The 12,299-nt window shown below is 35.2% G+C and overlaps 1 protein-coding gene across 2 annotated transcripts in view; it reads left to right on the top strand.

Moving 5' to 3' along the window:
- Snx6 (sorting nexin 6) overlaps positions 1 to 11,238 on the top strand; it is a 103,490-nt gene extending 92,252 nt beyond the window's left edge. The window contains exons 10-12 of one of the 2 annotated variants that reach the window (XM_089093459.1): positions 987 to 1,050; positions 7,564 to 7,649; positions 10,947 to 11,238. In XM_089093459.1, the coding sequence (XP_088949585.1) occupies positions 987 to 1,050; positions 7,564 to 7,649; positions 10,947 to 10,997 (201 nt within the window). In that variant the 3' untranslated portion in view covers positions 10,998 to 11,238. The other variant, XM_089093458.1, reaches the window with a different exon arrangement.
- Positions 11,239 to 12,299: the final 1,061 nt, after the last annotated feature.

Below are 12,299 nucleotides of genomic sequence, written 5' to 3'. Positions count from 1 at the left end.
TCGCTTTGAAAATTGATGTTTTCTTTGGAGACAGAGCCTAATATCCTTCATTCCTAACTTAATTAAATAAGCCCTCTCGCAAAATTCTAGGACCTCTGGTTCGATACGATCACCCCTTGTAAGAGGAAAAAGGCAAATAAACACGCATCCGTGATCTTCCTTCTGGCAAAAAATACAAATTTCACATCTTTACAGATAGGAGCTTGAAACCTCTACAGTAAGGTTCTCTGATAAGCGGAAACTGATGGTGTGATTTTCATTAAGATTCTATGAATTTTAGGGGGTGTTTTGCCCTTTTCTTTGAAAATAAGGCAAATTTTCTCAGGCTCTTAACTATTGATGGATATGAGTAAACTTGATGAAACCTATATATTTAAAATCAGCATAAAAATTCAATTCTTTTGATTTCCAATACTATTGATATTAAAATTCTGTTTTTTAGAGTTTCGGTTACTATTGGGACGAGTCGCTCTTACTATACAGTTTGTTACCACGAACTGTTTGAATATGTTTATCTAGAGTTGTGATTTCCAATGTGGTGCACATGGCCCACAGGTGGGACATGGCATTATTTAGATGGGTCATGGGCAGGACGCGCACCCTTCGGCTCGCTATACTTTAGGGCCTATATTTAAAAAAAAAAAAAATATTTTTCATGTGGATGACGTCATACATTGTATAAAAGGTGTTGTATTCAGACAATATTTGTAATTTGTAGCCTTAAAGGGCAACCCAAAAAAGGTACCAAGCTAATGGCCTTTTAAGCTTCCTTCAGGTGAACACACGTAAAATTTTGATTAAGAAAATTTCAAAATCACGAAAGGAAGCATCAGGATCTTAGAAATGCCTTGGTGGGGCATGGCCCAAAATTGATTGGAAACCGCTGGTGTAGAGTTTTCTGCCAGGCTGCTTTGTTGTAATTTTGATTTTCTTTCTAATTGCTATTACAGAATTTGGAGTGATTGTGATTTTGCTTCCTCTTTTAGGCCGAATATGCCCAGCAAAAAGCTTGTGAAAATTTTCAAGTTATATCAGACAAAGCAAGGGATGGTAAGTAAATCTAGCTTCCGATTCATTCCATTATTCAAAGTTACCGGCTAACGAGTGCATTGATTTGTCTGTTGGTTATGGACTTGTATATGTTTTCTTTCCCTTTTTTTTTGGTTGGTTGTAGACGCTCAATCCTTCTACCAGTTTTTGTTTTGTTTTTATGTACATTTGAACAATTGGTCCTGGTTGGCCGTTACTTGTGGATTTCTTTGGATTTGTCCTTCTATGTCTTCACCATCATCAACAGGTCAAAAATCTTTTAAAGAGAACAATTGCACAATTAGAACAATGAGAACAAAGTACATCTTTCATTAAAGAGATTTATTTTTAGAGTTTTACATGTCAAATTTCTGTTTTTGTGTATATGCACCCAATATTGACTGGTTATCCCAAGCTACGTCAGGGACGGACTAGAGTTTTTCTTTTAAACTTGTGCAAACCTTACAGGACAGCTTTCTGCACCAGCATGTTGTTGATCCCACAAGACTGAGAAGTAATTCCACTCCCCATGTACTAGATTTGGTGATCACGAAATCTCCAGATGACATACTAGATCTTAAGATGCTGCCACCTCTTGGTAAAACTGAAACTGGGGTACGCCAAAATTGGCCCCAACAGGGGAAGATATAACAGAAAAACATTGGCTAAATTGTACTCGAGCTTTTGTGACCATACGGTTTTGTTCCCAGCTGGCCTTCACATCCTGTTTTGGCCAGGGGATATTAGTGATATTAGAATTATGTATTTCAGATATTGCAAGTTTTTATTGTATCTGCCTCGCAGATACAGTAATAGAAAGATGATGCGGATTTTTGGTGCTCCGGATATTGTAAATTGTTTTGTCAGACAAAGTAGCCGTCTTCAAGAGAACATTTATGCTACTTTGGGTGTTAACCACCCACTTATCCGGGTAGCCACAGCGCATTGAGTGTAATATTTATTTATTGTGTTGTTGTTAAATGTATCTTTGTGGGGGTTTTTTTTTGTTTTTTTTTTTTTCTCTCTTTTCTTGTGTTACTCCACTTCATTTTCTGTATAGTGGGTCAAAAATAAATTATTATTATTATTAAAAGCAACCGTGTAGTTATGTCTCTGCCAATGAATGTAAGTGCAGCGGTGAACTCTGGTTCTAAACTTTATTATGATTATAGCAATCTATTATGATTATAGCAAAATATATAAAAATTATAGCAATTTATTATGATTATAGGGTCGTTACGATGAAATTCAAGACTTTATCCGTTCCGTTTCTATTGTTGAGGAGCTTCAGTCTAGGAATGCAGATGTAAATGTTGCTTTTGAGTTCATCCGAGAGGTTGTAAAAGATGCATGTGATAGGTTCGTTCCATGTTATTACATAAAAGAAGGTTCTAGAAAAAGAAGACGACTGCCAAAATTTGTACTTGATGCTATTAGTGATAAAAATCAACAATGAAGACACTATATGTTGGAAGAAACGAAGACTCGTGGTGTGCGTGTAAAAGGGCTCGGAATCGCGCCACTCGTTCTCTATGCGTTAATCGGGAATCACTCGAATTTTCAGTCATTACTAATATTCGAGGGTGTCCAAAGAAGTTTTGGAAGTATGTTAATAGAAACAAGACTCAACTGATTCGTGCATTTTTGATGACCCAGCTACTAGTGAATTAATAAGTGATGATCAGAAAAAGGCTGATGTGTTTAATCAAGTGTTTTCGTCAATTTTTGTAAATCCGAATGATGTCCATGCACGCAGTCCACCCCATTTTACCGAATTTGTTCAAGCAGACAAAGTGCCCTTCGATGACTCTGATATTTCTTCAGAGCAGGTTTTAAAAATTCTCCGTGACCTTTCCGTTAATAAAGCTCCAGATATAGATGGTATTTCTAACGCTTTCCTTCAAAAGACAGCCACGTGTTTAGCTGAACCTCTTGCGTTTTTGTTTAACCATTGTCTATTGAGTGGTAAATGCCCCGCAGCGTGGAAAAAAGCGGTTGTAAAGCCACTCCACAAAGGAGGATCTAAATCCCAATTGGGAAATTATCGTCCAATTTCAAACACCTCAATTTTTTCGAGAGTTCTTGAAAATATTGTTGTATATTGGATACAGGATTACTTCAACCAAAATAAATTATGGCATCCGTCACAGCATGGTTTTAGAAAAAATAGGTCATGTAATACGCGGTTGCTAGAAGTTGTAAAATATTCCCAAAATATGGCTGATTTCAGTTTGGAGTTTGATTGCTTGTACATTGACTTCAGTAAAGCATTTGACAAAGTTTCAGTTAGTTTGTTGCTTGAAAAATGTGAAAAGTATAAGCTATGCAATAGAAATTTAACATGGATTACAAATTATTTATCAGGCCGTTCCCAGCAAGTTATAGTCGGTAGTGCACTTTCAAGTGACAGTCCGATTTTGAGTGTTGTGCCACAGGGCAGTTGTTTGGGCCCAGTGTTATTTTGCTTGTTTGTCAATGATTTGCCTGAAGTATTTCGTCACTCCACTGTCAAACTGTTTGCAGACGATATAAAGTTGTATAAAAGTAGACGTCACCCTTATTCAAGAGAATCTGAATGCCTAAATGTTTGGTGTAAATTGAACTCCATGTTTGTAAACAATCAAAAATGTTTTGTACTCCATTATTTTTCGAAAAGCTCAACTTATCATTTTTTTTCTTGGTGATACACCTGTTTCATCTGCGGATTCAGTAAGGGATTTAGATGTTCACTTTGATCACCAGTTGAAGTTTCACAAGCATGTGTCAATAATTTTGCGAAATGCTAATTACAGCCTGCTTCGGATTAAGAGAAGTTTCATGAAATTTAACCTTCACACTTTTATGACACTATACAAGACAATAGTAAGCCCGGTGGTAGAATATTGTTCCTCTGTGTGGTATCCTACATGGAAATGTAACTCGCAGCAAATTGAAAGGGTTCAACATCGGGCGTCAAAGTTCGTTCCATATTTGAGCCATTTACCGTATCAGCGTCGATTGGAGTGTTTGGGACTTCCTTCTCTGGAGTTTCGACGGGATAGGATTGACCCGATTAATGCATTCCGTATTATGAAGGGTGTCGATAATGTGGACTGGGCTGATTTCTTCAAACTTAGTCATTACTCAGACACTTGACAAAACTCGTATAAACTGTATCAGCCATAAGTGCCCAAGAAAATAGGTCAATTAGCTTTGTTAACCATGCAACAAAACTTTGGAATAGTTTACCTGATGCCGTAGTTTCTATGCAAACAGTGCAATCATTTAAAAGTGCCCTTGTGGAAACTGAGTTCCATGAAAAACAGTTTCTGTAAGATAGTTGTTGCATAATTGTTTTTTACTGATGAATATTTTTTTGTTTTATTTTTTATTTTGTGTTTTGCAGTGTTGCTGTTTGAGCTGTTATTTTTTGTGTTGGTTATGCGACAAGCTTATGGCTTCCTCCTTTATTGAATAAAATAAAATAAATAAATGAATTGGTAAGAATAATGTATCTAATAATTTATTAGTAATGAATAAGAGAAATTGCTGATGATAGTGAGGAACTCTTAAACCTGTGTGCTTCAAAAAGTTTGCTTGTTTAAATAATTAAATGCCAAGTTCATTTATTTAAAAGTTCTGTTATGTTGTTAAAATCTTTAGACACTTCCCCTTAACCCCGCCTCCCCTACTTAACTGTGACTGATCAAACGCCTTATTGGGACTTATAGATGGTGTGGTAAAAATATTTTTAGTCCCTGCTTCCTTTCCCTAAGTCAAATTCCTTATTCACGTTCCCCCTCCCCTATACTCATTGCAAGTTTTAACTTGATACTCCAAGCTAAACCCAAGATTTTGCAGATACTGGTGAGGAGCAAAAGGTCTGGCCCTTTTACGAACCCTCTAATCCCCCTCTCCCCTCCAATAACCATGTTTGATTCTTTTGAACCAGAGGACGATCTCTGAAAGTTTTGAGCCAGTCCCATACACATTATAAAACAAGCCTTCCGTTTTCAATCATAAAACCCATGTATAAGCAATTGGCAATTTGTATAATTTACGGCCCTTGTCCCGGAAGCATTGGGTCTCATGCCATCCCTGGAGGCCTTTTTAGTTGACTTTTCGACTACTTTCAATAAAATAGTCGTCTCGAAATTCCTGTCGAATGTCTTGGGGTTATGGAGGGGTGGTTGCCAAGAAAGGGCAGGAGGGACTAGTTGCCAAGAAAGGGCAGGAGGGACTAGTTGCCCTCCAATCAGCTTCAACTTTTGAAAAAAAAGCGCTCTAACTTTCAGTTTTAAATGGAATGAGCCCCCTCCAAAGTTTCAACGACCACCCCTTCCATGTGAAGTGGTTCTGGCGAAAAATAATGCATTGCAGGCAGATGGTTCTTTACTTAGGCAGTGATGGAGCGCTGCCTCTGATAAGCAGTGGCATTTACTTATCTTGACGACCATCAACTTATTTGTCTGCATTCATAGCTATTCAAAAACCAATTTCATTCAAGTTCGGGCAATTACAGTGAAACAAATCGGTGTTCTTAGTTCTATATTATTATTTATTAATAGCGTCGTCCCCACTGTGAAAGAGTGCATCCTGAAATTCTCTTTAGGATAGTTTAGAAAAAGAGTTGTATTCTTCTAATGGATCTTTGTCTAATGGTCGTATTTGCAGAGGTCTGTTTACTTCATAGGAGGTAAGGGTAACCGGCTATGATCGGGACAAAAAATGCTTCTGCAGCTTTTGCTCATAATTTTCTTATAATTATATGTATCATATACCCAAATGAAGCTATGTTATTCAGCTACATATTCCAATAATTATAGTTTTTCCTCTTCGAAATCTAGAATAACAATTCCCCTAGAAAGTTTGCAGATTTATTTCCGATCTGGTGTGAAATTTTGAAAGTTGTAGAATTGCCCTTTCATTTCTGGCATGACGACATGTTGGCTTCATTCCCTTTAGAGGATGTATCGAAAGGATTAAAAGGATCCGTTTTGTAGTTCATGTTATTTATGTCGTTACATACATTATACTCTAGAGCGTAAAGACATTGCAGCTGCCACAATTATTCTGCTAGACAGTTAGAATGCATTTATTACAATTTCTCAGAATATATATTTATGCGTAAGCTAAATCGTTACGATATAAGAGGACGAATAAAATCTTAACCTGCACTTTGCGGGTGACACTGAATATAGCCTACTGTTTTAGAAAAAAATTAGTGTAGTTGGAAACATTTTATTAGACTGGTTTAGATTAAATAATCTAGCTTTTAATGCCAGTTATTAGATGCCTTGGTGTTATTCTAGATCATAATCTGTGACGAAAGCCATGCATTTCGAATGTACATTTGAATTAGAGAAAAATGTGGGAATAATGCGCAGACTTGGGTTAACCTTACCGTTTGAAGTGCTGTGATCCTTTTACTGCATGTTTATTCATTCCTGGTTAGCCTCTTTTCCCTTTTATACTTTAACATGTCCAACTCTCATAGAGCGACCTTTCAAAAATAACAGAATAAAGCCCCATCTGTTCTTGAAAGTTACCTTCCATCCCCGTAGACACGCCCATTAACAATCCTTGACTTGATTATGTTTATTGTTTTCCTAATATACTTCCTTTAAAATGTTTTTCTTTTTTTTACTTTTGATTTAATTTTGTTTAAATTAAAGTATCATCGTGGTTTCTTTCTTTGTCGAAAAACACTGATAGAGAAGTGGAACCTAGTATAGTGTGAATGATAGCAATAATGTTTTAACACTATCGCTTCTACAAATGTAACTAAAATCATCTATGTATAGGAACGTTTTAGCATGTTTCCTTTAAAAATATTTTAATGATATGTTCAGGTGGCCATCATCTCGGAGCGTTAGTTTGTCCCTACATTCCGGTAAATGATGAAAACGGACCCAGGAACTGAGGTGAATTGGTTTTTTTTTCTTTGGTCTATTACCCCTACCCCATTGAGTTCTGTTGTTTATATTACTTATACCTATTTGTTTATGTTCTTCGTCGGTTGCATGAGTAGGATATGCCGGAGAGGACGGTATGATTTATGAATTTTACATGGTTTATTTTCTTGGTCTGTTTTTTTTTTTTTTTTTTTTTTTTTTTTTTTTTTTTTTTTATCTTTCATTTGAAGTAAGGTACTAGACTAAAGACGTGGCTAGAAGTTTGGAAGCCTATGATTATAATATAATGCATTATTGATTGAAGATCAGTTAAATTAAAAATAAATGCGGATGAAGAGGTAATTTTATGTAACGAGAAGATAGACCGACTGGATAACTTCGCTTTCTTGGGTAGCATAAATAGTAAGGGTATAGGATTCACTGAAAAAACAAAAAGCAGAATAGTCAAGCCGTGTTTTATTGGAAAACTGAAATGAGTGGCAAATGAAGAGTCTAAAGATCCGAACAGCCCAGCCCTTTAAATCCATTTGGTGGTTGTTTGAAAAAAAAATTAAATGAATCAAAACGTTGTACATGCCACGTCTTGTACCTCAAGTAATCCATCTGTTTATCTTTGACTATACTCTTTTGACGTTTTCAGATCTTCGAAGTCTCAAATCCCGTCGAATCATTACGATGAAGAAAGGCCTAGTTGATCTGTGTGATTTGGAAATAAAGCATGCCCAGGTAAAGTAAACTACGTGTCTCTCTCCTTTCGTGTAAAACTATTTAATATTGTCTGAAATTCTTATTATTTTATCCTTGTCTTGTATGTGCTGCAAATGAACCAAGTCGATTGACTTCCTCTTGAAACTTCTTGATATTTACGCGTCAAAGATTTGTTTGATTCTTACGCAGGATCATATTGGAAGGGAGGAAAATATCGGAAAACGTGGCTATCTCAGAATTTCTACTCGATAGTATTTTGGCCTTTTTCGGGCCAATGTGCAGTGGGTGATGTCTTCTGTTATTGAACCTTGAGTCTTGGGCGCTAGAACCTTGAGTCTCCGTTCAAATGAATACACTTTCGATGTTCTACGACGACTAGTTCACTACGATACCCCCTTGTAAAAAAAATAACGTATCCGTGACACGAGAAAAAAAATGCAAAATTTGGCATTTTCTACATAGGAACTCCAAACCTCGGGAATCCAGTCCTTGGACAATTGAATACAATTACGCAATTATATTCAAATCGCACCTCTTTTAGAAGTTATTTTTCTTTTTCTTAAAATTATGCGAATTTTTTCCAGGCTCATAAATTTAGATAGGTGACTCCATACTTAATGATTTGTTCATAGTTGGAATCGTCATAAAAGGTTAATTATTTTGACGTATTTATTGTTAACAAAAGTGTTTAATATTAACAAAAGCTGAACCGTTTGATTTGAAAGCACTCATAAAAAAAATAATTGAAAGGAGGCAACTAAACAATTTTTTCTGGAAAGTACTGCTACTGACAACTGCCAAAGTTAATACAAAGCAATTTTTAAGTCTTAAAAAATAAAGTCAATATGACATTTAATCATTTAAATGAAGTTTATTCTTTCAAGGGTGAATTTTGGAAAGATTTCTCTTTCCTTTTCTGTGTGCAATTTCCAATTCGATTCATGGTTTTAGTGACCTGCCTATTTAGAACAAAAAATAAAACACAAGAAATAAGGTAATACAAATTAACATGCTGCTTTCTGTGGAGAACTGTAGTAAATTTTCAGATTACTAATGATTTTTACCATTTTTTTTTCCAGAAAATCAAAAATTCCATATGCTTTGGAATTTCCTAACACATGTGGAAAAACCTCCTCAGGAATCAAATGAATAGTTAATTGCTAAATTGCTTATATGCTATAATCTGTAAATGGCCATTCATTTCCCCCTATGCAGCATTAATAGAATTTCAACTGTAGTGAGTGGATGGAAACCCACCTTTTGTAAGAATTAAGAATTAAAACCCTAAAAAAGTTATACTTTTTATACAGCTATATCTGCGTGCTTTTTATAATGTTAAAAATCCCATTTTGATCTTTGTATGCAAGAAGATGTTAATGAAATTTGCCACTACAGTCTTATAGAAAAATACAGTTTTCGTAAAAAACTGATTGTATTTTTTTAATTATTTTTGTTTATTACCAAGGGTTTTTAAATAAATCAATGTCCTTTCGAATGAGCCATTAAACAGCTCTCTATGATTTTTCAGTGCCCCGCTAGCTGTGGAGAACAATCGGAAGAAAAAAAAAAGATGCCGTCGATGCAGAATGTTGTAGTTCAAGCTTCTTTTCTTGTTTTTCAAGCCAACATATTTTCTTCTTTTTTTTTTTTTGTTCAAGCCAAGGGACAGTTAGTTTCCGATATAGGCTTATTGGACAAGGCGGTTTTAATAGTGTACTTCGTTTTTTGATCTGACTCTAGTCTTAGGAGCTATAGGCTATATTTTTTTTTACTATGGGACGTGATCGTCTCTTACTAGGTTGCTAGCACAGTATATATAATAGCAGTATGATTTTTCCCTATATCACCCATTCTAAAAACCCGGACTGAGGTGCGATTGCTCCAGAGAATATATAAACCGGTATAAACATAAGCGACAAAGAGTGCTCCAACAAAGAGAATGAAGAGCCAGAAATAATCTGGGGTAAACATACTGCCTAATTATATAAACTGTGGTTGCTAGCTACCGCTGCAACCTGGATAAGGCTAGGGTGCCTGCAATTTTCTTATTATTTTTTGTGCGCTTTTTTTTTTCGTACAAGAAATGTGTCATTCGAATTTCGATTTTCTGCAAACGGTAACATGTGGACTAAATGGGCTTGTGTTGACTTTGAAAATACAATTGGATATTTTCTGTCATTGAGTTTCTGCGTTGTAATTTTGTAACTGTTGTATTTTACGAAATTACAGCTTTCTGGATTCTTAAACTAAATAAATTGTTTAGGAAAGCTTCTCAATGTAGCATAGAGTTCAGTAATATGTTTATATATTTTTCCTTGTCCCCAAGATTTTTGTGTAATGATTTTTTAGTCATTGAATAATTAATTGAAAAACGCTGACGTACAGGTCTAAACTTTTTGGCTCAATACTATAAGGCAAAGGGTGGCTGCGATTTTTCTGCGTCGTGCTTATGATTTTATAATTATTTTTCTGTGTTTTTTTTCGTACAACAATGCGTCATTCGAATTCCGATTTTCCGCAAGCGGTAACATGTGGACTGAATGAGCTTATGTTAATTTTGAAAATATAGTTGGATCTTTTCTGCCATTGAGTTTCTGCGCAGTAATTTGTAACTGTTATCTTAAGAAATTTAGCTTTCTGGATTCTTAAACTAAATAAATCGTTTAGGAAAGCGCTTCTCATTGTAACATGTTATAGAGAGATCAATAATATGTTTATGTATTTTTTTTTTCTTGTGCCCATCATTTTTGTGTAATGATTGTTTAACATTTTGTTTTACTGAATTGTTGTTTTGAGCGAGAAAAAAATTAAAAGAATTATTATACAAAAACAGTTGTGCTTAAAAGGTATTCGGGATTTTTGTTCTCTTCAAACTATTCTACTTATTTATATTCTCTTCTACATCTTTCATTCTTATACATTTTTTTTTTCATCTAAAGCACCCAAATTTTTCATAAAAAAAGAAATGTTTATTGTGTAAGAACTATGGATGGGAAAAATTGCATGTTAATTACAGTGAAACATTCTTAAGGTGATGGTATTTATTGTTGTACTAATACCTGAACATCGATGTAAGTGGAATCCCCCTAGATTGATTCAGGGGACCCTTTCTCTCTTAAAAAATCGTTCCCTTTTCTTGTTTATGTTGTCAGTGAGTAATTTTCAATTATGTAAACTGAAGAAAAATCGCCAGCTTTATCAGAAAAGTTGAAAATATTTAGTATAAAAAATCGATACATGAATTGTTATCGTCCTGAGCTAACTAGACATAGGCCCTTAACCATCTTCATAAAAAAATTATTTTTATTTTTTCAGGGCCATATTACTTTACTTAAGTCAAGTTTATCACTTTTGCAAGAAGAGTAAATCTGGAAAATGAGTGATGTGATGTGCTCCAAAAAACTGCAGTGTGAACCCTTTGTTTTTTCATTCCACTTAGAAGGCCTTCATAATAGGAGTTGATCTTTTTGTTTGTTTTTTTTTTGTTATTTTTTTTTTTAATAAGGTTATATGGTTGTAATTTTTTAGAAACATTTCAAAATCTTAATTTATTGATGTATTTGCTGTTACGAAAGAAATGTACAGATATATGTATGCTGGAATTAAACCGATGTCTTTTATGCTATTCACTACTTACCCTAAAATATCTAGACTATGGGTAATTTATTTGATTGTGCCACTTTTTATGTTGCTGATGGATTTGAAGCATATAGGTATTTAAACTAAAGGAGGAATTATTAGTTCTTAGTCATCCTTCTTGCCAAAAAACCCGACTTCGTATGACAAGTCCAGACCACGCATGATCATGAAAACATAGGTGATAAAGAGCGAAGTTGAATTTCCTTAACGATATTAAACATGGCTATCTGTGTCTGGTTATCAAATTTTAAAATGCATCGGACGTTCTACTTCGTATGAAATGTTAAGGACATATCCGGATAAAAAAAACCACCCAGATAACCACCTTTTAAGATTCGCCTGGTTGAGCCACTTACCTCCTGGAAATAATGCCAGGGAAGATAGAAAATCATTTTTAGAGCCTGGCTGAATAAGACCTTGGAATCATTGATGGTTTCAGGAAGTTTGGTGTATAAATAGCTAACTTAATTGGGTAGTTTTTCTAGACCGGCTAACTAAATGTTGTTTACCGTATGATTACCAAAAGTGTCAAGGATCTTTGATTCCTTAGTGATGGTATTCCGGCCAAAAGCACAAGCACCGTAGTTCTTCAATTAGAGCAAGTAGTAGAGAAACCCTTTTTTTATAAAATGTGTTCCTTATGTTCCAGAAAGTGAAGTGAACGTTTTACCTCACGATCAGGATACACGGTTGCCTTTAAAGCTTATTTCTACATAACAAAAAGACAATGTGAGTCGTTTCACGAGTTCTAGGCGTTTATCCCCCCCCCCTCCCCGAAAACACCCCCAGAAAATTGTTCCCAAAACTTTTCTCATCACTAAAAATTCCTCCAGACAATCATCCTCCCACCTCGCAGAAAACTCCCCCACGAAAAATGTCCCTATGTTTCCCAGTAACAAATACTATCTGTAAGCAATGGACAAATTACAAAACTTAAAAAGGCCCTTAAACTTCAACAATGGGGTACTCTGATTGTTTTGTAGTTTGGGAGGGAGGGAGATACATCAGAGGGTGCATTTTAATGCCAAA

This window comes from Artemia sp. Qi Xiang Cuo, chromosome 8 (assembly GCF_049724085.1).
Source record: "Artemia sp. Qi Xiang Cuo chromosome 8, ASM4972408v1, whole genome shotgun sequence".
Lineage (NCBI taxonomy): Eukaryota > Metazoa > Arthropoda > Branchiopoda > Anostraca > Artemiidae > Artemia > Artemia sp. Qi Xiang Cuo.
This window is presented reverse-complemented; position numbering and strand designations above follow the sequence as displayed.